General features: G+C 37.4%; 1 protein-coding gene across 1 annotated transcript; it reads right to left on the bottom strand.

Annotated features, from left to right (window-relative positions):
- Positions 1-4,069: 4,069 nt before the first annotated feature.
- TfIIFbeta (transcription factor TFIIFbeta) lies at positions 4,070-27,364 on the bottom strand. Its single transcript, XM_067157697.2, has 7 exons — positions 27,020-27,364; positions 24,074-24,147; positions 18,145-18,296; positions 13,187-13,273; positions 9,840-9,964; positions 7,665-7,808; positions 4,070-4,466 (listed from the first exon to the last, which is right to left on the bottom strand). Exons 1-7 carry the CDS (start codon positions 27,086-27,088, stop codon positions 4,326-4,328), a joined length of 792 nt encoding a protein of 263 aa, XP_067013798.1. The 5' UTR covers positions 27,089-27,364; the 3' UTR covers positions 4,070-4,325.
- Positions 27,365-27,441: the final 77 nt, after the last annotated feature.

Here is a 27,441-nt window from a genome sequence, read left to right as displayed (position 1 = left end):
TTTAATGGTCAAAAGTGGTTCATGTTTCGTATATTATCAACATCTTCAGCCACATAACACTGTTTAGATGAAAAATGTATAAAATTGACAAAGTAATGCTTTAGAAGAAGTGTCCTTAAAATTAACATAAGATTGACAAGATTAAAACAAACAAATAACTCAAGAGAAAATATATAAATTATTTCTACAATAGAAAGCAGTCGTCAAGGAAACACTTGTACAATATTCCATAGAGAAATTGTCCTAATAAATATTCTTTTCTTAATAATTCATGAAAAAAGATCAATTTATAAATTAAAAATTATACAATTTATAACTAATTATCGAAATGAAGAAATCCTGATATCACAGTGCGGCTCTTATTATTAATGTAGATGAAGATATAACTAATTCCTAGTTGTCAAATCTTATTAAGCCTGCTTTCCTTTGGAACAGTAACTCCTGTCATTCTTTCACAGTTTTGCGCCGGGTGTAATATTGATGATGCGTTCTTCCTTGCTCTTGCACCTGAGGAGGTGGAGGAGCGGGGGATATAGGTGTGTCAAGAACTTCCTTGCTGTCACCTATAGCTTCAACTGAGGAGGAATAAGTTGTAGGGCTATCTGTAGGAGGAGAAATTCCAATTCTTTTTTCGTGATCCTTCTCAAGCATTTTCAAATATACTAGAATTTGATAATATAATGGATTCTTATATTCTACAGCCTCATTAAGGTTATCATTTTTCTTTACAAGTTGGTCTAGATGAATGTATAGGTCTTCATATGTGTTCATTAAGCTGCCCTTTTTTAACTTTTTTATGATGGTCAGGTCTTGTTCTATGTTGGTAAATTTATGACCTGTGGCAGTCATGTGTGATCCCATTGCTGAGAATCTTCTATGTTTTTCAGCATTCACATGTTCCAAATATCTAACTTTAAAATTGCGGCCAGATTGTCCTATGTTGAAGCTATAGGTGACAGCAAGGAAGTTCTTGACACACCTATATCCCCCGCTCCTCCACCTCCTCAGGTGCAAGAGCAAGGAAGAACGCATCATCAATATTACACCCGGCGCAAAACTGTGAAAGAATGACAGGAGTTACTGTTCCAAAGGAAAGCAGGCTTAATAAGATTTGACAACTAGGAATTAGTTATATCTTCATCTACATTAATAATAAGAGCCGCACTGTGATATCAGGATTTCTTCATTTCGATAATTAGTTATAAATTGTATAATTTTAAATTTATAAATTGATCTTTTTTCATGAATTATTAAGAAAAGAATATTTATTAGGACAATTTCTCTATGGAATATTGTACAAGTGTTTCCTTGACGACTGCTTTCTATTGTAGAAATAATTTATATATTTTCTCTTGAGTTATTTGTTTGTTTTAATCTTGTCAATCTTATGTTAATTTTAAGGACACTTCCTCTAAAGCATTACTTTGTCAATTTTATACATTTTTCATCTAAACAGTGTTATGTGGCTGAAGATGTTGATAATATACGAAACATGTACCACTTTTGACCATTAAAAATTGCCTTAAGCAATCATTGTATCGACTAGGTGGAAAATAAATACTTAATTGTGAATCTATTGTAGTGCGATACGGACCATGAAGCTGATTTTATGTCATTTACTAAGGCAGTCAGTACTTTAAACTTTACTAAACAAACTGTCAAATATAGGAATTAGAGGAGTCTCCCTTGATTGGTTTAAATATTATTTGCCTGACAGGAAGCAGTATGTCAATATTGAGAGAACCTCAGGACAAATATCTGACGTCAAATATAGCGTACCTCAAAGGTCGGTACTTGGCCACATGCTTTTAATAATACTTATAAATGCCATTAGTTAACTAGAGTTTGCCAGAAAGATATTCTTGCTTATTGATGATATTTTTATCATTTATGAAAATGCCCATAATCAATCAATTATGCATAATATAAAAGATGATTTGAATAAATTCATTTCATGGTTTAATAATAATAAGCAAGTCATAAACACCTCGAAAACCACGTATATGCTATTTCATAAATGATCGTACAATGTAAGCATAACTAATACAATTAAAATCAGAAATGAAGTTGTTGAAAAAGTTACAGAATGTACTTATCTGTGACTAACCTTTGATACCAATCTAAACTGGGATATTTCAAATGTAAAACATACAGTTGTCAGCGTGTTAGGTGTTCTCATAAGGCTAACAGATATTGGAGTGAACATTCAACAACTAAGGAACATTCATATTTCCCTAATTCATTCTCATCTTAGGTATAAGAATACTTGTAAATGCAATATTAAACTCATCAAAGATCTAGAAGTACTGCATAAAAGAGCAATTAAAATCATGTACAAAAACAATTTTAACACAAGCGTTCTGTAAAGTAATTTTCCACATTACTATTCCTAGACATTGAAAAGGCTTATGATAGCGTACCTAGGGAGCGTATTTGGGAATGCCTAGAAGAGTTGACAATTCGTGACAATCTTACTGCAAAAGTGAAGATGTATGAAAAAAGCAGAAGTTGTGTGCAAGTGGGTTGCAGACTGTCCCAATGGTTTGAAACTAAGAGAGGAGTACAGCAAGGCAGTGCTTTGTCACACCTCCTATTTACCACTGTGATGGATGCCATAAAAAGGCACCAAAAAGGAAGGAGCAGCAGGACTTGCAAGCTTTCATCTTTGCAGACGACATGGTGACGTGGGGTGAAAGTGAAAATGATGTGGAGGAAAAGCTGCAGAAATTGAGTCAAGAGTTGAAGAGATTTGATTTAAATATCAAAAGGGCCAAGATGGTGGTGATGAAGTTACAGAGGGGAGATGAAAAACCACAAATCAGAAGAAATGACATCAAAATGGACAATGTTAAAACGTTTAAGTACTTGAGTAGTATAGCATCAAAAGACAACCCTTGCAAAATATGAGGTGGACAGTCAAATTAGCAAGGCAACTCAATTTTACCACCAAGTAAGACAACTGTTGTGGGATAAATAAGTACCATACAAAGCTAAGATGACATAATATGCATCGTATTATACACCTATCCTCACGTATAGCTTGGAAACTACCACATTAACGAGACAAGACAAATCAAAACTCCAAGCTGCAGAAATGAAGTTCCTACGCACCATGATACAGAAGACCAGGAATGAAAAGATCCGAGAGGTGGGAATAGGAGACTCCCTATTATGGAGGATCCAGAAAGCAAGACTGAAGTGGTTTGGCCATGTAAGAAGGATGAGTGCAAGCAGGACTGCAAGAAGAGAATATGAAAGAGAAGTAAAATGAAAAAGACCAGTGGGCAGACCTAGAGAAAAATGGACCGATCTGGTGAAGAAAGATGTCGAGGAGAGAGGACAAGATTGGGAGAAGATTATGAGATAAAAGTGGTTCATGGACAAAGATGGAGGGGGCTCGTACACCACATCCGGGCAACTGGAGATGGACAATGATGATGATGACTTACTGAAAAAGTAATTTGTAATTGTAATTAAGTAAAATATTTCTCAAGTAACTGTAATTCAACCCAATTACTTTTTTCTTGTATACTCTTCACATCACTGTATACATGTACAGTATATCACTGTTTTTACCCGTGAGCCCACCAAGGAGCCTGCCTCTTACCCGGAGGCCCTACCTAGGTTTGATTCCTGGCCAGGTCAGGGATTTTTACCTGAATCTGAGAGCTGGTCTGAGGTCCATTCAGCCTCTGTGATTAAAGCTGAGCAGCTATCTGATGGTGCAACAGCAGACTTAGTCTAGAAAGCCATGAATAAGAGCCGAGAGGTTTCGTCGCGCAAACCATGCGTCACCATATACGGTAATACGCAAGCCTCTGGACTGAACAGCGGTCACTTAGTAGGCCAAGGCAAATCAGGATTGTTGCATCATGGATTTTTAAACATAAATTTTTTCATAGCATCCATTTTCACCTTTTTGATGTCTATTTAGGCTGCCCAAAACAGTATATTTAATGCCTAAATATCTTTGGGATTTGCAGAGCTTACAAAAGAGGGTACTAACTGGAAAAGTGCGAGGGTCACTTTTGAACACATATCCGACTGAAAAATTCTGAAAACAATGATATAGTTGAAGACTGCATGCACTTCATATTACCGTATAAACCAATATACAAAAGGTTCAAGAATTTAAAATTTCACTGACTAGTTCTTCTTTTATAAAATATAAAATATGTCAAATTTTTCTTTTCCCTGATTGGTCTCAATGCAATACACATCAACATATTCCTTTTCACTCTGCTTCACAATGATTATAAATCACCTTGTAAAAAACAGAAATCTTCAAAACAAATCCAACCACAAGTCACTAACACTTGGACACATCAATCAGCATCTGCAGGAGCTTGTTCAGGCTGTGGCGGTTCCTTATAATGTCTGTACTCTGGTTTCAGCTCCCACATGTTCTTGTGGGGATTCTTTAAATTGTAGTTACAAACGTCTTTCAGGATCTCCTTCAAATAGACCTGGAACAAAATGTGAGAGAGTGTAACATACAAGAGCACCAAGTGCTCTACAAAAGTTTCTTTAATGATATATACATAAAAAAATATTATTCAGGTAAACAAAGCGAACAAGCAATTGATAAATTGAGGCATACATCAGAAGACAGGAACATGAATAGGATCACATTATAGGATAGGATGACAGGTCAGTTTGGGAAGAGGAGATGAGGATAATCTCCACATCTTCATACACTGCTCGTTTCTGCTTGCCATCTTGTTGGGGGCTGAGAAAAACCAAAAAACCAGTCAAGACACAGATACTGCCAGTAAGAAATCTATACAAACAAAAGATGCACCAAATACAGCAGAGATGTAAGCACGCAGTGAGAATCATCATGAAATATTGTCAGGCCCGAGGATTTCGACCAAAGGCGGCATACACCAAGCTGTTATTTGAACCCGCTATACCTACGCTAAACGATTCTACCTAGGGAAACAACAATCTACTAAATGATAAAAGAATTAGAAAAGAACAGGGTTTATTGAAATTAAACAACAAAGAAACACACACACTTTACAAAAAGAAAAAAGGCAGAACATAGAGCACAAACATTTACAGATTGCTTTGTAGATTATAACGGGAGGCTAGGCCTCACATGGCTATTCAAACACATCAATTAACAATCACCCTCGGAAGATATCAACAATTTTTTCATTCCTCACATCACACACTTAATATCATAACATGTGCAGACAAATATAATCCCAGAGGGATAACAAATATTTCCATCCGTTAAAGCAGACTCTAGAAAATGATTGCTACCTCAACAAAGGTACCATCCCTGAGATAACCGTCATGTCAAAACCAAAGGTGATGCAAGAGCTTGGCCAATCTCAGAGGAATAAAATGGGATGGCCCACTCAGAAATTATGACCAATAAAGATGGAGGCCGCACACCAAACATAACAATAATAATAAACATGAAAGCAAATGAATTAAAACAAGCCACCCTCCTTGGAGTGGGAACAATCATATGTCCTTTCACTCAACTCAACTCATTGCATTCACAATCATGAGCCACACCAAAATAAAACAGAGATGCAAATCAAAATGCTTTCACAGGAGTCCCAGGATACAATATTACAGCGGCCCATACGCATAATGCTGAACCAATGTCCCTCCTAGGACATATACACGCAAAATCTTACTGTCACAGAAGAGACTGAGACCAACTTTATTTCCTCATCATTATCTCCACTATTTCGCCTCGAAAGGACCAGAGCCGTCCTTAATCAAGGCAGTAAATAAAGATAATTAAAGAATGAGCTCATATACCGTAATCGTATAACCATATCTGGTTAAGAGAGCAAAAAATAGCACCAAAAACAAAGGCTCATAATGATCAAGCATCCAAACAGGCATACGTTAAAAACATAAACTGAAGGATGCTCCACAACAAGGAGAGTTTTTGGGCTTGTTAATCACAATATAAAGGATAAAACATCAAACTGGTTTTCCTAGACGTAAGGAAATAAGCCACAACAATTACTGGCCTGAATAAAGACACAGAATTAAAATATAAACAAATAACAAACAGACTCCATTGTTAAATGCCAGACGGCACCGAGTTGCTAATAAATGGGATTTAACGTTAAGAATTTCATACTTAGGTTCCGTATTGAAACAAGATTTACATCAAAGAAAGGACAGTAAGTTCCACCTTTTCAATACTATATATTGTGTGAAAGTTTTACATAACAGTTAAAACTTTCACACAATATATAGTATTGAAAAGGTGGAACTTACTGTCCTTTCTTTGATGTAAATGGATGGGAAACAAAAATTATATATTATGATACAATATTACCTTCAGAGCATGTTGAAAAAAAAAAAAAAAAAAAAAAAAAAAAAGGCATTGAAAGAGGTTCGCCCCAATACTCACACTTTAAAACGTGTGAAAAAATTATAGTAACCTGCAACGGCTGCAGGGCAGACCAAAACTTCCATCTTGCTGGCCGATAAGATAAAACAACTCCCCACCAAGGAATACAAAAATCGTACTGAGAAAAATAAAATACTCTTTGCTGCCATCTACAGGATGATATGCAAATTAGTTGAACTGAACAAGAGAATAGAGTACAAAGGAGAAATAAACATAACATCAATGAGTTTGAGCCACAAGAGACATAGAAAAATTTATATGCTGACTGTGGTTTGGTTCAAATTGTCCCTGTCCCTTTGTGTTTACATGTTTGGCCTTATTTTCTCTTCCGAAAACACAGGGTATCTCTTATAAACCCAGACCGTCCAGCGGCGTTTCTAATCAAACCAGCTAACCACGATGTCAGACCGTTTAGACTTTCACGCCTTAACGATCATGGCCAACAGCGGGCAGCAACAGAACACTAGAAGTTCAAAATACTCTGTTATGTCTTGTTCGTGATAATAACACTAAAATAGTTTCAATTTTTCAGTTTATGTTTACCTGTGTGATATTATTGTTAATGCCCTGAGGGAAATAAATTGAAATTTTATCATAATTTTTTATCATGGGAAATTAATAGTGTTAATACTATTTTTTTGAATGTAATGTTTCCCGTCTGGCTGCTATTCCTGCCACCCGGCTGACAAAAATTTCTGCGGAGGACACTGGTACAAGTCAGGCTGGAGGTGGTTGTATTATCCTATGGGATATGTGGTATGAAATGGTACCTCTGATCACGTCCCTCACCGATGAACAATAAAGGAACCTGCTGTCAGATCATGCTCCCCCCAATGTGCTCACCTCCAGTACACTGTAGGAGACCTGTACGTACAGCAGGGCAATACACCGCCTAGTCGCTCCCGAACTGTGGTTGACTGGTTCGATGAACTCTCCATGGATATGAAGATGCTTGCCTGGTCACTAAGGTCACGCAACCTCAATCCCATACAGCACAGCTAAGATGCTGTTGACCCTGCTCCGACCAATCTCTGAGCATTACGGGAGGCTGTGCAGTAGTCATACAACAGTACGACTTCTCACGCCTCTAGTATCTTCTGGAGTCCCTGTCACGCCGCACTGCCACCACCATAAGGGTGAAAAGTGATGCTACACGTAATTAGCCGGGTATCTCTCATGTAACTGCTCATCAGTGTATAGGTTCAAAGTGTACCTGTGAGGATCTAATACAATACCATGCACTCACATTGTTTTAGTGATTGTACAAAATACTTACAATAGGTTGACGAGTGATTTTCACAAGGTCCTTTATGTTATAATACTGATGTTTCTCAAATGCAGCAAATAGCATTTCAAGGACAGCATCTTTATCATCACGAGCCTTCTTGCCCTCGGCTTTCTTTTTCTCTTCATACTCAATCTGTAAAAAAAAAAAAAAAAAGGATACAAACGTTCATATTTAATTGTCAGTTAGATATTTCACACAGATAAAGCTTAATATTGTTGTTACTTTGCAAGACCTAAAAAAAAAAAAAAAAAAAAAAAAAAAAAAATTAAAAAACATAATTCTCCTCTATTTGGAACTAGCTCTGGGCTTTCATTTAAGGTTCAGTCAAACAGAAAGAGAACTGTCCACGCAGTCAGATTGCACTGCGTGTCGTAGGCACTGTCTCCTGCAATACTGCATCATTCTCGTCAAACAGAATGCAAGCTGACGTGGTGGTGCAATTGAGACAATGGTGGGCGGTCTTATACTCGTAATTTTCTACAGAGTTCACGCAGGCAACAGTGAAGAACACCTTCAGAAGACACAGAGATATTAACTGATCTAGTGCATGGTCATGGACATTTGTACGACACACCGATTACAAAGAAATGTCGAAGAAGGTGGAAATGTGTATGGTATGTAAATATATTTATTTACACATTTCAATTGAATAAATAAAAACAATTAAATGAAATAAATAAATGACGCTGTAAAGCTAAAATATATGAAAAACTGGTCTTCAAATGAATTCATGGCACTTATCTCGTTTATTATTTATTGCACCCATTTTATTTTTAGCTTTACTTTATCAAAGCGAACAGAAGAAGTTATTCGCCAGAGGAACTGCTGGACATCTGATTTTGAAAAAGAAAGAAGAAAAAAATTCAAGAAAAACGACATTGAATGAAGTTGGTACGCGACTGCTTTCATACACGTTTGTCCTGACTTGCCCACATTCTACTGGACTACCCCAGTCTGCGGTCATTTAGTCCATGTGGACAGTTCGCTTTCGGTTAGACTGAACCTTTAGTTCTACATCTCTTATCTCAGAGTTGAACTGAGCCTAACCCTTGTATCTTGGTCTCCCTCTGCTTCTCTTACTATCCACAGCCAAGTTCCTTATTCTTCTAGGGAGGATACCGTAGAGTAGTAGAGGAGAGAACAACAAAGACAACCCAAATACAGAGGGATATACCATATTTACTCACGTATATCATGCGTCCTAATTTTTTATATGGAATTGAGGGAGAAAAATAATTCCTGCTTATATCTCACACAGGTTTTTCTTCAAGTGTCTGTTAAAATGTGACAAGATACACCCTGTGGCATGCATGCTTGTTCCCTCCTTGAGGTCGCACTTTTTCCTGTAATTTGTTTGATGCAAGGCAGGTAGGTAATTCCAGACCCTAGGATTTTCCCTGGCCTAATGAGCTAGATGGAATGTGTCACTACTGAACTGGTTGCACATACCAGTACATGGTACGTGCCAAGACATAAAGTATAAGTTCAAGTCCACTGTAATACGATATGTATCGTAATTTGTCTTCCAGCGTTACTTCACTTACGGGTGAGTTATACAAGTTTTACAACAAACCAAACAGTACAACCTTCAAAAGAAAGTGAATGCAGAACGATTCAAGTGATCCAATGTGGACAATAAAATTAATATTATTACTAATAATTACAGTGGAAGACCTAAGAAACAAAAGCAACAAAATCAAGAAACTCACAGACGAGCAAACCAGACTGCAAATCAGAATCAACAGACAATAGGAAGGGTGATTTCCGATAAAGAAAGAAGGATAAGATTAGAGAGAATGAAGAAGTACTGGGATAACAGGAAACTGAAAAATTCTTTGTATAAAGTTGGCTAGAGTAGTCCAATGAAGGCCATAAAATGTAAATAATAATAATACACTACTGGTGAAAACAGAAAAGATATTCACATCAGAATATATACCAAAATGGGCAAGAAACATTTCAGAAGAACTTCAAAGGAGTTTTATCCCAAAGCATTCTTCACAAATATTTACTAAGCCCTTGGCAGTTTCCAAGAATTTCTTCATTACTACAACGTAACTCTTACAAATTCTTTGAAACAAGTCTCCCTATGCTACCTACTCGGCACTCCATGTCATTATCCCTTCTAGGTCTTAAATCAACTCACAAAGATTAACAACTTACATTGTGCTTATGATCTGAGACAGGTTTGAAGTTGTGGACTATTCTTTCTAGTTGCTGTACTTGACGAACAGGGACGGATGCTTTGCGTATAGACTCCAGCTTCAGTTTCATGTAGCAGTTGTCCGCTGTGAACAATAATAAAACATTTGATTTTACAACATAGGCCTGCATCGAAAAGTCGACTTCTCCATTTTTTAAGTTCCTGAGAAAAACAAAATCAGAAAACAGTGGAGTAAGGAGAGAGTGAGAGGGAAGGTGGCATGACAGTGATTACAATGAGAACTACCAAAATTTGTATGAAAGGCACAATACACGTCATAAGTTTGGTTACTTTGCCTATACACATTAACCCTCCGAAAGTCACATGGGATGCTGATAACCCAAGTGCAATTATTCACCTGTTGTTAGTTAACTAGTCTGCCGTAACCTTCAGCACCTTTCAGAGACATGCTGATCTAGCAATGTGAATGGCAGTACTTGATAGGTATATTATTGCTACTAATAAAGAGCTTTCGTAATGTCTGGGGTGTTGCCATACCCCTACGCAACTACTGACACACTACTTGGTTCTTGAAAGTAACAATTTTTTCTCTCTTACAATAATGTATGTATTCGCTATTTGCTTTACGTTGTACCGACACAGACAGGTCTTATGGCGATGATGGGATAGGAAAAGCCTAGGAATGGGAAGGAAGTGGCCGTGGCCTTAATTAAGGTACAGCCCCAGCATTTGCCTAGTGTGAAAATGGGAAACCACGGAAAACCATCTTCAGGGCTGTCGACAGTAGGGTTTGAACCCACTATCTCCTGATTACTGGATACTGGCCGCACTTAAGCGACTGCAGCTATTGAGCTTGGTAATGTATGTATTTAATTATCCTCCTGTTCAATACATTATTCCATTTCTTAAGATGAAGTATTAAATTTATTCGGACATGTTTCAACTAATGAGTCATCTTCAGTGACCTATATCAATTAAATATTATCAGGTTAAAATACTTGTATACACTGTAAAGTCATTATTATTTAAGACATTTATAGTCCAGTAAAAAACGGTATTGGTGTTAATAATACATAACATTGTGAGGCATAGCCCTTGTCTGTTGTAAAATACGTTTTTATTGTACTTTACAAAGATTATTAAAATCTATTAAAAGATAATAGAAGAGTGCCAGGATTTTAATAGCCGTAATAAAGTACAACATAATTTACGCATCCCAATATTTTTGGGTTCAAAGTGTAGAAAAAGAAATGTTCATGCATTTGACGCACCCACTTCTTTGAACATCTATAATGCTGCTTCGGATGCGTTTCAAAATAAAGATGTCAACTACTCAAGTAGCAGCCTTCCTATTGCAAAATCGGGCATTCCAAATACTGAGCAACATGCTGTTATCAGTCGATAGGAAATATGACTGCACTAATTCAGTGACAGAGAATCAGCGCAGAAGTGATTAGTGACAATCGGTAAGAAAGGGATATCGAGAGTTACCGTATGCAGTAATGGAAGCGAAAAATAACGATGTACTGAAATGCTTGCTGTAACAGCTGATGGAAGAAAGCTTCCGCCTTACGTTGTTCTAAACCGAAAAACAATGTCTAAAGTAAAATTTCTGCATTCGTATCCAAGAAGAAGGGTGGATAGACACGTCACTCGTACAAGATTGGATATGAACTGTTTGGGGAAATCTAGCCGTGTCCCTCCTTCGATGCCCGGCCCTTCTTGTGTTGGTCAGTTTTCTTTTTTTTTTTTCCCCAGCAGGTCATTATTATGTTTGTTTGTTTGTCCAACCCTTGTCCCGTTTCCCTACGGGGTCGGGTATGAGGTGAGATGAATTTGTCGTGGCGGTTTTTATGACCGGATGCCCTTCCTGACGTCAACCTCATCAGAGGAGTTAATGGGAGATGAAATGAATGACGTGATATATGATAGTAGGGAGAGGGTGAAACCCGGTGCCGGCACATAGCCTACTCCTGTCGAATAGCACCAAGGGGTCTGCTCAAGGCTTAACGTCCCCATCCGACGGACGAATCACCATCAACAGCGTCATATGCCCTCACTCCATATGAGCACTGCGGAGAGGTTTGGAATTTAATCCAGGCTTTTGGCACGCAATCTAGTGATTAGAAATTGTATACCACCACCTCCCCTACCCTGCCGGCCAACATTCTGATGGTGAAAATTTTTTTCGACCAACGGGACTCGAACCGGCTAACCTCGGTGTTAGACCGTTTTAGACTTCAGCGCCTTAACGATCATGGCCACCAGGCGGGCTAAGCAGGTCATTATTATGTACTTGCATGAATTGTACTTTTATTAGTTCAAGTTTATTTCACTTCAGGTTGTATTGTCAGCTCGTAACGGGAAGAATATTTTCCAGTGTCGGTACTACAAACCCACGTGTCCAACTTACCTGATGTACCGGTACATTATTTGTGTTTTCAGAAAAAATTTCACGCCAGGATTTTATGCCATATGACGATAACCGCAAATGAGTTGAACCAATTGTGTTTATATTCTTTTAATGTATCTTTTAAACGTAAATGAATTGTAAATGATTTTTAAATATCTGAATTCCTTGAATAGTTTACGCATCTGAAGTTTTTGCCTGTATTTTTCGTCAAAAAAGTGTGTTAATTATGTGAGAAAATACGTTATTTTACAATAGAGAGTAGGCTATGCCTCACAATGTTATGTATTATTAACACTAATACAGTTTTTTACTGGACTGTAAATATCTCAAATAATAAGGACTTTACAATGTATACATACATTTTAATCTAATAATGTTTTAATTAATATAGGTCACTGAAGATGACTCATAGGTAGTCGGAACATGTCTGAATAAAATTAATACTTCATCTTAAAAGATGAAATAATGTACTGAACAGGAGGATAGTAAATACATATATTATTGTAAGAGTTGAACCGTCAATATGGAAAATAAAATTTATAATTTGTAATGACTTTTTCTCTCTTGAATGATTTAGTCGGACCCTTGTGCAAAGCGTACATCACTGACTGGTAAAATTGTAGACATTTTTATCTGTTATACATATTTTTAGAAATATGTGAAAATCTATCCATTTTTTTTCATTTCATTTATTTATTTGTTCCACAAAGTAGGCAATTAGAAGTTTTAGCAATGTTATAGTTCAGATACCTTTGCTAAATGTAATAAAATCATTTTCAATAAAAGACAATCATTGTTCGTGGCACAGAACGAAATACAAATGTTGCAACATTCAAGAGGGTTAAAGAACAAAACATAACATTATTAATTTATTATGATATTCAAGTAAGGATTCTCTAATTTACTTTCCAGAAAACTTTTGTTGTGACTCACCATATGGTCGACATTCTAATTTCTGGACGATGCGCCCTTCTAAACTGAGTTTCTCAGTCTCGGGGATAATTGAATCCATATTAATAGCTGAAAGATTAAGAAACGTTCTGCTTCATTTCACATTCAATCAATACACGTGTTATACACACACATATTAAAATGAAATTAGGTAGTTCACAGTTGATTAAGGAACAGACCACGAGCAAGTAAGGTAATAATATCAATTAAAACTTAATCCTGTGCCACCCAACATTCAACACATTCAGTTACGTGCAGAATGACGGTAGTTTGTTTACTTCTCGTGGAGGACATGGTCGGGCGGTCCACAAGGCTGCCAATCTGTTTACTTAGGAACTTAGATAAGCACTAATTCAAAAGGTGAATTACAACTTATTTTGCTTGCCGTGCAGACATTATGCGCCGTGGCCATACCAGGTGTATGCACATGGCACCAGCGAATAGTACACAGCGGAAAAATTTGACACACACGTCAGTTTGTTTGTCTGAAATTAACCTACTAACACACACAAGTTGAGTTCACCAAACACTACCGTCTGTGTTGTATAGTTCAGTGATCATGTCGATGTTTGTGCCTGGAAAAGAACATCTGCGGCACGCACTGCTTTTCTTACTTAATCAAAAGAAAAAGGCTGTGGAAAGTCATCGTTTGCTGGTAGAAACATATGGTGAACACACTTCATCGATTAGAACATGTGACGTGGTTATTTCAATGTGAAAGACAGTGCACGTTCTGGTAGACCACAAAAGTGCGAAGATGAGCAATTGCAGGCGTTACTGGATGAAACCGTTAATGCACAACGTTATCACCAACAAATGATTAATTTAAATCACGCATAGAACAAAAGATGACCGGAATGGGCCAGAAGACATGGCAAAGTGATCTTGTTACACGACAATGCGTCGTCTCACACAGCAAAACCAGTGAAAGTCACCTTGAAATCACTTGGATGGTACATCCTTCCGTACGCGCCGTACTGCCCAGATCTGGCGCCATCTATCACCTCTTCGCATCAATAGGGCACCCGCTCGCAGAACAGCACTTCAGCAATTTTGAAGAAGTTGGAAAATGGCTCGACGAATGGTTTGTCACAAAAGACAAGCAGTTTTTTCTGGCATGGTGTTCATAACTTACCTGAAAGACGGGCGAAGTGTATAAAAGGTGATGGCCAATATGTTGAATAAACAAAAAATGAATTTCCCTTGAAAATTACATGCTTTCTTTACCACAAAAAACCGGCAAAAACTTATGCATACACCTGGTAGATAAAACCCTTTCGATGGAAGTTCTCACGACAGAGATTGGTTTAGATGTTCTATTTATTTCTGCTTTTATTCTGCCGGGGTTGGTAAGGGTATCTAATTATCTAATTATCATCATTTATGTTGGCCAATAGGAATGCAAGTAGATACTTCAGCAATGGAGAGTGGCGAGTGCTGCTCTTTATCAGGTTATAAAAGTGAATGTACTTCTGGGGGGCGGGCTGCTGGATCCCTGCACATCGCAATAAACAAATCTCTCCTCTGAAAAGAATTCCATGTAAGATTTGCATAGTTTCTACTTCCTTATAATGTTACAAACCTTGGGTAGCACAGTGTCAATTTTTGCCTAATATCAATATAACAGTGGAAAAGGGGATTTCAGGCAGATAAAGCTAACAGTTATATACATCACGTGTTGTAGCAAAAAACTGCAACCTTTATATTTTACTTTACCTCGGATTTGCATTTTCTTGTATAACAAATAAAGAGATGGAGAGACGGGAATGCATAGCAGAATAGACACAATGACAGGTCAGTGTTGGAAGAGAGAGCAACAGAAAGAGAAGACTAAAGGACAAACATGAAAATGCAAAAGGGCAAGGACAATACTCACACAGTGTTATCTTCACATAGATGGACTCTGTTCTCAACAATAGCAATTCTACATAGATTTTCTTCTCAGTATTGTTTCTACTTTGAAGTTTGGATGTATTTCCTTTATTTTAAAGGTAGTAATCTTCAGTCTAGCCCTTTCTACTTCTCTCCTCTGCTGTGGAGTCCTGTGTTCCTACAATCTTATTGATAAATGGTGGTATAACCTTTGTATAAGGTTTATACAACGTTTATGTGCAATTTGTTACTAATAAACCGTGCGTAAGCCTCCTGTGTATACATCAGTTATAGTTATACAGTGAACTGCTTATACAGACCAGGACCCTTGTATAAGCCTTCTATTTGTGCTACCATGCAGCTTCTTGAAAGGTTTTGCTCCTAGACAACCAACAAAAGCGATCATAAAGCGTGACGAAATACACCAGTGAACTGCAGGAAGAGATTCGTATGGCTTGGAATGAGAGTATACGTGCAGTATAGTACTACAATGCGAATGCTATGTTTATGAAAGAAAAAAAAAAACAAAAAGAAAAAAAAAAAAAAAAAAAAAAAAACAAGTGATCAGTATATTTTAGTGGTATTTACTGTCTGTAGTAATATAATCATGTTAAAATATCCAAATTATCCATTAAGTACACACTGAAATAATGGAAAAGAACGTTGATGATCTCCACGATATTTGTAACAAAGAAGGCGTAGAACATTTAGAGGTTGTGGAGACAGGACATGTTAGTAAAATGGAACACTGTAAGAGACGGAGTGACCCATTTCTCCTGGTTGACGGAACTTTTAAAATGAAATATATATTTACGAAAGAGTATGCTCGAATTTTTTGTATCCATCCCTTGGCACAGGCCAGAGTAAAGTGTAGCTTCCACCGAAGTCACAGTCTCATCCATGGCAGTGACAATATGGAATGCTGGGGTATGGGTGGTACTGAGTAATGACATTCAGAGCACGACTAGTGCATCTGAGTGTTGTGAAAGGTGTTGCTCATAGGGTCAGTCGTGCTGCAATAGCACTTTCTGATCCAGTGAGAAAAGCAATGGCAAACTACCTCACTCCTCGTCTTGCCTAGTACGCCTCATTTTGGTGCTGCCATTGGTTTTTGCGGTTTCCTTATAACCGCATAACCTTTGGTGGTGCTATTTGAGGATCCAACCAGCCTCTGGGCTGATGACCTAACAGACAGACATGCTCGAATTGTCATTATTACCACAGACAGAAATGACTTAATGAAAGGTCCAAGAGGTGGCTCTATATCATGCGTACTTCATGTTCTCACAGCACTATGGACATGAGCGCAGAATGAGGTAATTATTAAAAGTGACATAATTATTACTAGTGAGAATAAGGTACCGTTTAAATATGTGGATTACTGTTCTGTTTATTTGAGCATTCTAATCTATTCGTGCTATCACGCGGCTTCTTGAAAGGTTTTGCTCCTAGACAACCAACAAAAGCATAAGCGTGAAGAAATACGCCAGTGAACTGCAGGAAGGAGATTCCTATGGTTTGGAATGAATGTATATGTGCAGTATAGTAACAGAATGCACATGCCATGTTTATTAGTAAGAAAAATAATTAACGCTTATGCGAGGTTTACTCAATGTACAACTATACAAGTATTAAACAACTGTACAAGGATATTTTATAAGTTAGCCTGCTATTCTTATCACCTATACAAGATGGTGAGAAACAACATGAACTGGGTATATGAATGTTGGAGGGTTGGTCGTACTGATAAATAATTTGAAATATATAATTCAATATTTCGCACCATTCCCAATTTATCAGTTGCTGAAGTTAGCCAATCAGATCGCTTTGTGGACGAAATAAAATGGGTTTTGGAAGCAGTGTTGCTAAATCAGGATATGGATTAAGACCGGCCTGAGAGCTCCATTACATGTAATAAACCTCATTTTAGGTCCGTATTGAAAAATTTTTAACAGTTCAACAATAATAAAGGTGTTTTAATTATTCCACCTATTCAATACTTATATTTTCACTTATAGTTGTTACATAATTAAATTCTTAGTTACATGGGGACATGTTTCGCCCTCAATTAAGGGCATCTTCAGCCTATTATTGTATTTAGGCTGAAGATGCCCTTAATTGAGGGCGAAACATGTCCCCATGTAACTAAGAATTTAATTATGTAACAACTATAAGTGAAAATATAAGTATTGAATAGGTGGAATAATTAAAACACCTTTATTATTGTTGAACTGAGAGCTCCAGTCGAAGAAGGCTTGCGTTGCAATGCTAGTCCCAAGTCCACTGTACACATGCCCATGGCTCCGTAACGAACATTTCCGTAAATGACCTATCACACAGAAGCTACCAGTCGCGAGAACTGAATCTCAAACACGAACGTAACGTGGGTCTCAGCCGGTGTTACTGTAGCGTACTTGCTATGATGCGATCCTGCCAGCTCGGAGGCCGGTGTTCAAATCCCTCCAAAATAAATTTCTAAAATGATGTTCTCAAGCTGGTCTTAAGCTAGTGTAAATTTAGCAACACTGCCTCAATACCAGTTCTACATCAATTTCTTCTCAGTATTGTTTCAACTTTGGATTCAGCTGTACTTCCTTTGTTTTTGTGGTGGTAATGTTCACAGAAAGCACAATGTCTGATGTGGGCAAACATACACCACCTTTGAACTTTCGAATCATATGAAAAGGTTGCCTGGACAGACGAGTTGAGGTACCATTTAATACACAACAATGGCTGGCTGGATCCTTCTACAGCACCACTGAAAGTTATGCAGTTATACAACAGAAAAAACTGATGGCGGTGCCATAGTGATGCAGATAAAGAGTGAAGAAGTCTTTCCCCCCCCCCCTCAATCAATTTAGTAACAACAATAATAATTTAATAAGTGTAAGAGGTAGTTACATGATTAATTTCTTTGAAGTTTTAATTATTAATGTTATTACAGGAGCTATGTACAGAAGACACCAGCCCTGTGAATACATAAACAGCGCAATGAGTGAATCAACTTCTATCTATTAAAAAACTTCCTTTATGCTAAAAGAACTCATGATCTTTAAACCAGTACTTACGGGTTATGTGCGAGAAAACCCCTAACGTCTGATGAGTTACAGCTGACACATCAAGCCTATGATCTTTGGGGATGTTTTCTTCTCCAGGTTCTTTCAAACACAAGACTGATTCCGATAACGTCAAGGAAACCTTCGCCTTCTGGCCGGGCTCCCTGTAAAATAAACATTCCTGCTGAGACTTTCAAAAGCTCTGTTCTCAGATACACAATAACTTATCTTCTAATATTGTTCATTATACAGTCCCATACAAATTAATCAGAATTTTTTTTTTTACAGCTTTATCAATGGTTGGCGACATTGTGATACACCCAGCTTATTCTTAAATCCCATGCTTTCTATGCATTGTTTGTTCATTCATTGAATACTAATTGCTCAGTCGGACAAATGTTTGCATTTAAAAGTGAAATTAGTTTAATTTTCATAAGACCAGCTCAAATTTTACAGAACCTTGAACTACCATGACTCTACTGTAGATATTAACAGCAACGATAGGAACAGATAAATGACTGGGTAAAACTTTAGGAGACACCTTTAAATTAAAATACACAACTCTGGAAGTTTAATATTAGGGCACCAATCTTACCTAAGGAGTGGTTTATGTTCATTGCAATAGCTGAGGACTCACAAATTAAGTAGTATTTTTACACTTATTATAAAATATGATAAACTAATTAACATTTTCAAAAATAAGCAACCGAAGAAACACGCTACAGGCCTTATAAATTCAATATGGTGTCACTCCTAATCAGGGAACAAGAAAAACTTGTTAGACCAGACCAATGCTCTGTCACTAGCCAGGATGTGTGCTGATAAAGAAAGAAACTTACGTGAACAGATGGTAGCACTACCTGGGGACAAGAGTAAAGTGCTAAGACCAAGAGAGCTTCGCCTTATTCACCCGTTCCAGTGTTCTCTTGTGCAGCTAATACACAGGTCTTTCTGAAGTTGTACCAAGCAATTATACCATTAAAGTCAGCAGTCTTTCCTGATGATAATAGTACAATTTGCTTTATTATTATTATTATTATTTAACAGTGCACAAATGGGCATTAGGTTTTACAGTATTCCAGCAAAAATTCTGTTCTCTTGGTACATTTGCTAAAGTGATAACATTCATTCGTTCCTTGCTACGCCGAGGATGTCCCCAAGGGGGAAGAAACATGTACCTATAACTTAGCTTTAAGAATAAAAACTTTTGTAAGTATTGTAAAGGTGGAAATTTTAATAATAATATATTTAAGGCTGTTGTTCATCGCATAGTTTTCAAGTATATACATTGCATCTATAGTGCTATTAAAACAATGTGCCTGTTCTGACAGTTCTCAGCGTGGTAGTAGGAGGTGGCAGTTACTATGACAGCCAGTACACGCCTCCCGTTTCAGCCAATCCCAGCTCGACATGCACTCTCCCTTTTCCTACCCCTGCTGTAAGACAGCTTCTAGAGGCGGTCGGTCCGAGTTCCACGTTGCCAATATAGTATACCTTAGCACATGTGGCTGGGCTATATAACAATGTCTACTTTGAGTGATAGCATTATCTGTAGGCTATATTGTGTTTTTGAAATCAGCTAAATATTATAGTGCTTTTGTGTTCGTGTTAATAAGTGTATCGTTATCGAGGCTGGAATTCTAGTGTAGTGTAAATTTTATATAGTATTGTGTAGTATAGCGTCATTTTAACACCATCTCATTTACAGAACTCAAAATGTTGCAACCTGTTCAGAGCGCCGCTAAACGACGAGGGGCGACCTAGAATTCATTCACCTAGAAAAAAAGGCAAGGGTAATGGGGAGGCATGGCTTCGCTACTCGTGGTCAAGCTCGCGATATGGTATGTGCTTTACGGGAATATTTTGAGGCTGAAAGGGAAAATGGAGGCCCACTGATAGAAGTTAACAAAGTTGTAGAAAGAACAGCAGCAGCTTTAAAATTTCTCAAGCTACAGTCATTAGAATAGGGAAAGAAAGAGAAAAGAAAAGGAGCCTTGGGAAGAAGGTGAAGGGGAAAGAGAGGGAGTGGATGTATCTGGACCATCACATGACAGGTTATCAACACCGGGCAAAACCCGACTGATTAAAGCCTATGAGGAAGGGGAATGAGGAGTCTGTCTTACGATATTTGAGCTGATAAAATTACTGCTGAGCCACCTTGGAATAATAGCAATGGTATTTAATGTTTTTCTAACGCTTTCATGATCACCGTTGTGCCGTTTCACAATTCTTTATAAGAGCTAGAGCAACAAAGATGGAGTCTCTGCGGTCAAAATCTCAAATAAAATACATTTAACATCAGTACGGGCCAAATTATAAGTCTTTTCGTCAGTCGGTTACGGTAATAGCCGCGTTTAGAAGGCGCAGAAAAAAATGACAGATGGACATTATTTGAAACCATTATTCAAGAAAAAAGATGCTCATCTTTTATTATCTAATCTGACTTTGGTGTATTAAGAAGACGTAAAACTCATTTTAAAGGAATTATCCAGCGGAGCGATATATTGGAGATTTGGAAACGAAGATTAATTCCCGAATACACGCTATTTTGCGGAGATCAAGATTTAAACGCCGCGCGGGAGATTTAATACGAGAAACAATAAGAGATAAGATATACTACTGTGGAACTACGTCACGCAGTGACGCAAGCCCTTGATGAAATTTGCCCGACACCATTTAACATTGAAAGACACTTACGGACCAGTAATTGAATGCATTTAGGCTGATAAAAGACGGCGGAAAGAAATTTAATTTCAAATCAGAATATACCGAATATATGTCTTAGACAATTCTAGACTATTTATTGATTTAACTGTGTCCCAGTAAAAACCTATGCAATCTGAGCAACGCAAGAGCTATAGTACTTGGAAAATATCAGCAATGAGTCAAATATTCTATCATTGTTCTGTTCCATACGCACGAGTCTTCACCATGGGTCTGTAAGGAAGCAAGGCGATGCTGCTTGGATCCTGACGAGGCGAGACGATGTTGGCTGTCCCGGATGACCAGTGAGCGATGATGAGAAGCCACGATGTACCCGACCACTTGTGGAGGAACCAGATGACCAGTTCCTAGTCTCAGATGACCGGAGAGGAGGAAACGCCGAGACCATCTTGAGCAAAGCTAAGTCCAATATCCAAGTCGTTTTCGTAAGTAAGAAGATATTATTTCTTTATTTGCTTGGTAATATTTATTTGTGCGAACACAGTGCGTAAATAAACATCTAGCTAAACTGATTGGAAGTAGGTACTCATCCGTATGAAACGTCAATTCCATTTGTAGGCGTGGTCACCAAGTGATGTCCCGATCGTAATGTTTTCCAGAGATATGCGTGAAGAGATCGCTAAAATTATTATTATTATTATTATTATCAGTGATGTGTAAAGAATGAAGTAGGCATTTATATCTGCGTGTCCTAAACTTAAGCAACGTCAAATTATTCGAGATCATGCATAGGATTTGTGTTATGAAGGAATGGCAGTAGACTACTCCAAGTTACGTTAAATTTGGCACTATGACTGTAGTAAATAAAGTAGGCATTTTAGTAATGTCGCGGCACGTTGATGTGCAAGTCAAGGTAATGAATTACGTGATGAAGTGATAGTGTGGTTATATGAAATAAGAGTAATAATTAACGCGTCATGGATATGATATAGAGTTGTTGATGATGTATGATGGTTGTAGTTATTGTTTCTTCGAGAGAGAGTCATAGTTGCATGAAATAAGGTCTCGTGACTTCAAATGTTATAATTGGGAAGGTCACTAATTTCTCGCCAATTCCACGCAATGATTTTAAGCCTACGCATTTTATCTAGCTCAGGACATGATCTCGGGACGTGTTGTGCAATGTTTCTTTTATCCATATTAAGTTACCTGGAGAAGCATATGCTTACTCTGGATAGATTTGAGCCTTCACTGATTCGCTTAGGAAGATCTCGAGAACTCTCACTGAATAATTACATTTCTGTATAAATTTCAATCTATAGGCCGATCACTGGTGACCTAGGTTTTCGAAGGAGAATCATTTTCTTTTAGCTGGAGATAGTGTCATCCGATTAAGTAGATTTTTCATTGGTAGCATGTGTTATTATAACCCTGTATAACCAGTGTGGTGACGTTTCTTGCTACTTCGTACGCACGTAGTCTATGTCAATAAGATAAGGTCATACTACCTTAAATTCATGAATTAAATCTTGCGAAGATGTTACTTATTGGATGATTACGGCTTACAATGGACATAGCTTAGCTCATGATGTGTAACACAAGGAAATATGAGTGTCTAAGAAGCGACTAGATAGGCAGAGATCAATATTTAAGACGTAAAACATATACGTGTGTACTTGTCAGAACAACGCAAGAAGAGTTTATAATAGCCTTATTGATAGTCTTAAAACTACAGACAGCCAATCAGTCAGTGAAAATTTAAGTAATGTGACAGTTTTTAGAATAAATATCAAGTGTTAATTACCATAATCTAATGCGATTTCTAAGAATGATTGACTTAAACAAATGGAACTCCATTTCTTGACTGAACATTAGCTCAGAAATTCCATATGCGATTCTTTATTTCTCAAAGGAATACAACTAGAAAGACTGTAAATAATAGTAGATAGGAGTTTTCTTTTCTTTTCTGTGGATGCATCCTACATTTTTAATGTAAATAATTTTCATGTTTTATTTTCTTGCCAAGAAGGCACTTGTAAATACTATTAGCTGTGGTCAATTTAATTTATTTACCCATCACCCAACTCGCTAGGTGAATTGAAAGAGAAGGATAGGGCAGTTTCTTTTTAAGAATCTTCCCACATGTTACATGTCATTTACACTATTAATTGATGATTTCGGAGATGAATGAGTACTAAGAAAGGAAGCTATTTAAGCCGAGAAGGCATTCAATCATTTAGGATGAAGTCGAAAGACGTGATTTTTCCAAAGTTATCGACGGACATGGATTACTAGGTCGACAATGAGTCACTCATTACAAAGGCTACTTCATTAGTAAAATTTTGAAATAATTTCTTGAATATCTGATTTAATATTTAAATAAACTTTGAATGGTGAAACCTAAAAACTCTTTCTCTGTGTTCTTAGCATAAGGATTAGTTGTAAGACTGTAGTAGTAACGATCGACGACGATTTCCTTAAGAATTAATGAGAATGGTACCTAACTAGATACGAGTAAGAGACGTCTTTCTGCGTTAGTTAGAGAATACCGTTGATTGACCTGGACGTTTTTCTGTTGCGGAACTCACACCCGTAGAACTTAGTCACCGGATTTGTTGAAGTTAGAGCTAGTCTGGATCTCTTGTGTCCTTGCCTGGACGCGGGAACGGCGCACCGTTAATGGATATTATTTTCCGCAGAGCCTAGCGCAGAACGAGAGATGTTAACTGTGATGTAGTAACTCCTGCCGGATCATGTGGCAACACAGCGCTCCCACTCCTTTGTTCGGCGCCACGTGCTGTGAACTGTCAGAACACGCACATTGTTTTAATAGCACTAGAGTAATTCTTCCCTGTTGCTTGATTCCATGACTATACTGTCTGGGTATATGATGTACATGGACAGTACTGTAAACTAGCTATCGTAATGAACACATTTGTCCTGAAAACAAAGGAATTACACATAAGATTTGCACCATTCCTACTCTCTTATAATGTTATAAAGCTTGCATAGTACATAGTAAAATTCTAAAAGAATAGGACAAAAGTAGTAAAAAGAAATACGGATGAAGAAGGATGTAAATCACTTTTAATGAGTTACGATATTGGAGATGACATCATCAGAAAAATTGTCTGTAAACTAACATCTCGACAAACAATACCGTACGACTAACCATCATACCTATCTATTTCTGCCTACAGAGGCACTTACTAATGCTCTATTACAGAGAACATGATGCTCTTCCTGTTTGACAAACTATATATGCCAAGTTACTTACTTAGAAATCTTTAGTTTTCCCACTTCTATATTTCCAGGTGCTTTCTCCCACTTATTTGCTATATATTTTGGGACCTGTAACAAAAAATATATATAGGTCATGAATGTAACAATGCATACACGGGATTATCTACTAAAGCCATTTGTAAGCTTCAAAAATACTTCGATAAACACAAGAACCTAGTTTATCCGGCCCTCATTAATCCGGATCAAAAATAATAAAATTTATTTTTACTTGTACAATATTTCTTTTACAGGGTCGACTCTTCTTGAATGTTGTTTCCAAAGGATAGTTAAGGACAGGAACTGGAAGTACCGTAATTTGGCCACGGTCGATCAAAGGTAGTGTCCCGGCATTCCCATGACGGCCGAGGTGGGATTCGAATCCACGCTCTTTTGAATGCAATTCACTATTAACGTGCCTCAACACGCAGAGCTACGCAGCTAGGTAAAAACTGTTTAGTTAATTCATCAATCACTGTTTTAATGATGGTCCTGCAGACATGGAGTCTACGACACTCATCCGCTACTGCAGACGTTGTTGTCTCGGGTTCACACTGTTGCTCAATAATGACTCGCTGTGTGACTGCTTAAGACGATGAAAGAGGAAGGGAAAGAATCATCATATCCAGTAGTCTGTGAGAGACCACATCAGTAGCTGAAGGTTAAAACCACGTTGTATAGTTACAGCACATTCCTGTGCAGTGCTGTATTGTTTGAGTGTTTAATGTTAAAAACTTCATAACTGGTCCGTATTGAAAAAAGATTTACAATTAAGAGATGAAAGTATATGATTTTCCACCTGTTCAATACAAATTCAAATGTCATATACATTGAAATGTCACATTTTATTCATAAATATTTAAATATTTTTTATATATTAAATAATTAAATAATATTAAATATATTTAAATATTTATGAATAAAATGTGACACTTCAATGTATATCACATTTGAATTTGTATTGAACAGGTGGAAAATCATATACTTTCATCTCTTAATTGTTTGAGTGAGCATGAAATGGCTTCAAAACGGAAGAAAGTGGTTGTTTCAATGGACAAAAAGTTAGAAGCATTAAACAGGTCGAACAAAGGAGAACCTTTGAAAAATATTGCTTTAGACGATGGCGTAGGGACTTCAACTGTGTCGGACTGGAAGAAAAACCAAAAAGAAATTGAAGACTTCTGCTTTAAAATAATGATGATGAAAGATAGTTTAGAGAATTGTGCCACAGTAAAGAAAGCTAGAAACGAATCTCTAGATGACGCATTATTCATGTGATAGAGTGAAAAAAGAGAGGGTGGTGTTGCGATGTCAGGGAAAATTTTACAAGAAAAGGCGCTTAGTTTAAACAGCAAGCTAGCAAATGGAGATCCTAACTTCACAGTCAGTCAGGGTTGGAAGCTTGTCATGGCATACGCCAGCTTTCTGTGACTGATGAAAGTTTTTCAGGGGATAAAGTCGCTGCTGACAGTTTCATAGAGAAATTTCAGGACATTATTTGCTCCAATAACTTAACGCCAGATCATATATATAACGCCCATGAAACTGGGCTGTTCTATCGCATGCTACCAAATAAGACACTAGTGTCTAAATTAGACGAATCGGAAAGGGGTTATAATAGAAGTAAAGATCGCATTACAATTATGGCATGCACCAATGCATCTAGAGAACATAAATTTCCTCTCCCGTTAATAGGGAAATAAAAAATCACGTGCTCTTAAAAATGTGAATCGATCTGCCTTGACGGTTTCTTACACATCCCAAAAGGATACATGGATGGACAGTGGAACTTTCAAAAACTGGTTCCAAGAAGACTTTGTGCCAAACATAAAAAGGTTTATAACGAAACAAGGTTTGCCACTGAAGGCCATTTCGTTCATTGACAATGTGCTGTCACATCAGGAAGTAGAAGAGTTGGTCAGGTGATATCAGAGTGAAATTTCTGCCACCTAATGTAACAGCTCTGTCGCAACCAATGGACCAGGGTGTATTGGAAAACATCAAGCAGTTATACAGGAGGCAGCTGCTCAGCAAACTGATTGAAGAAGAGGGGGAATATAGTGTAATTTTGGTATTGAAATCAATAAATTTGAAAGACATTTATATGATCGCATCTACCTGGGATCAAGTTAGTGAAATGACAATTAAAAAGTCCTAGAAACATATATGGCCTTCTGTCTGTGCATCTACCACCGAGATTTGTGAACTTGTGGACCCTTCTGAGTTTCTTGACACATTTGCACGCATTCCCGGATGCTCGGACGTAGATGAGAACGACGTAAATGACTGGTTGATAACTGACTGTAATTCAGGCTACGGCATAACGACAGATGAAGAAATTATTGCCTTTTGTACCTCGGCAGGTAATGACGAGAGTGATGGTGAATTCGAAAATGAAGAAGAAACAATGACTCAGGGAGAGGCAACAATACAGCTGGACAAACTAATGGCCTATTTAGAATCCCAGACTGAAACCACACCAGCAGAACTGATGTTAGAAAAAAGGCTTCGCGATCGTGCTGCGCGCAAACGTTATACAAATGTAAAACAGAAAAAAAAGTCGCACATGATTTTAGTGCATAAAACAGAGTCGTAAATATAAGAAAAGTGTTCTTATATTTGTTTGTACAATTGAAAAAAGGTATTACTGTACAACTTATGTTAATAGATTATATAACGTGTACGGTTTATAGTTTCTCCGGATTATCCGGATTTTCGATAATCCGGATCAGTTCCGGACCAACTTAATCCGGATAAACGACGTTCTTGTGTACTGTGATTATGATAGGTCTAATAAAACAGGCATACACTGCACCAATATGATTATTACAATTTCATTTTTCATGAGAACAAGTTAAATAACAAAACTAGGACAATGTTTTGTGGATAATGCATTACGTATTCTATAAAAACCTAACCTCATATTTGACAAAAGCAAACTCACCTTTACCAACCAAACACCTCTCCCCGCGTTGGAAAGATCAAGATCTTTATCAATGTGTGGATTGGACATGTTTTGCCACTAGGATATTATTATTCTAAAGGAAGAGTCTGTCTTACAGGACATACAAGGAGAAAGTGAATGTCCCTGCGATGAAACGCAAATGCATATGTATACACACCAAGATAAAACACAACTTTGAAAACTTTGAACGCAACTCTACAGCAGAAGATTTCTCTTTCGTAAGTATACTTCTTTCTTCACAATAATAACACAACGCAGCCCCATATACAGACAACAAACAGCTGACAAACAACGTCATCCACTTTGCAAGTAAACAGAACCATTGTCACCAACAACAAATGACAACACTCGAACACTGCCATCGTGTATTTTATTTAAGATCACGATGGCTGTGATGACAG

The sequence above is a fragment of the Anabrus simplex genome, chromosome 14 (genome assembly GCF_040414725.1).
Source record: "Anabrus simplex isolate iqAnaSimp1 chromosome 14, ASM4041472v1, whole genome shotgun sequence".
Lineage (NCBI taxonomy): Eukaryota > Metazoa > Arthropoda > Insecta > Orthoptera > Tettigoniidae > Anabrus > Anabrus simplex.
This window is presented reverse-complemented; position numbering and strand designations above follow the sequence as displayed.

Coding starts and splice junctions, on each gene's coding strand:
- TfIIFbeta (XM_067157697.2), bottom strand. CDS start 27,088: ATGTCCAATCCACACATTGATAAAGATCTTGATCTTTCCAACGCGGGG. Junction 13,274..18,144: donor GGTTTTCTCGCACATAACCC/GTAAGTACTGGT, acceptor TTAATCTTTCAG/CTATTAATATGGATTCAATT. Junction 9,965..13,186: donor ATTAGAATGTCGACCATATG/GTGAGTCACAAC, acceptor TATTGTTCACAG/CGGACAACTGCTACATGAAA.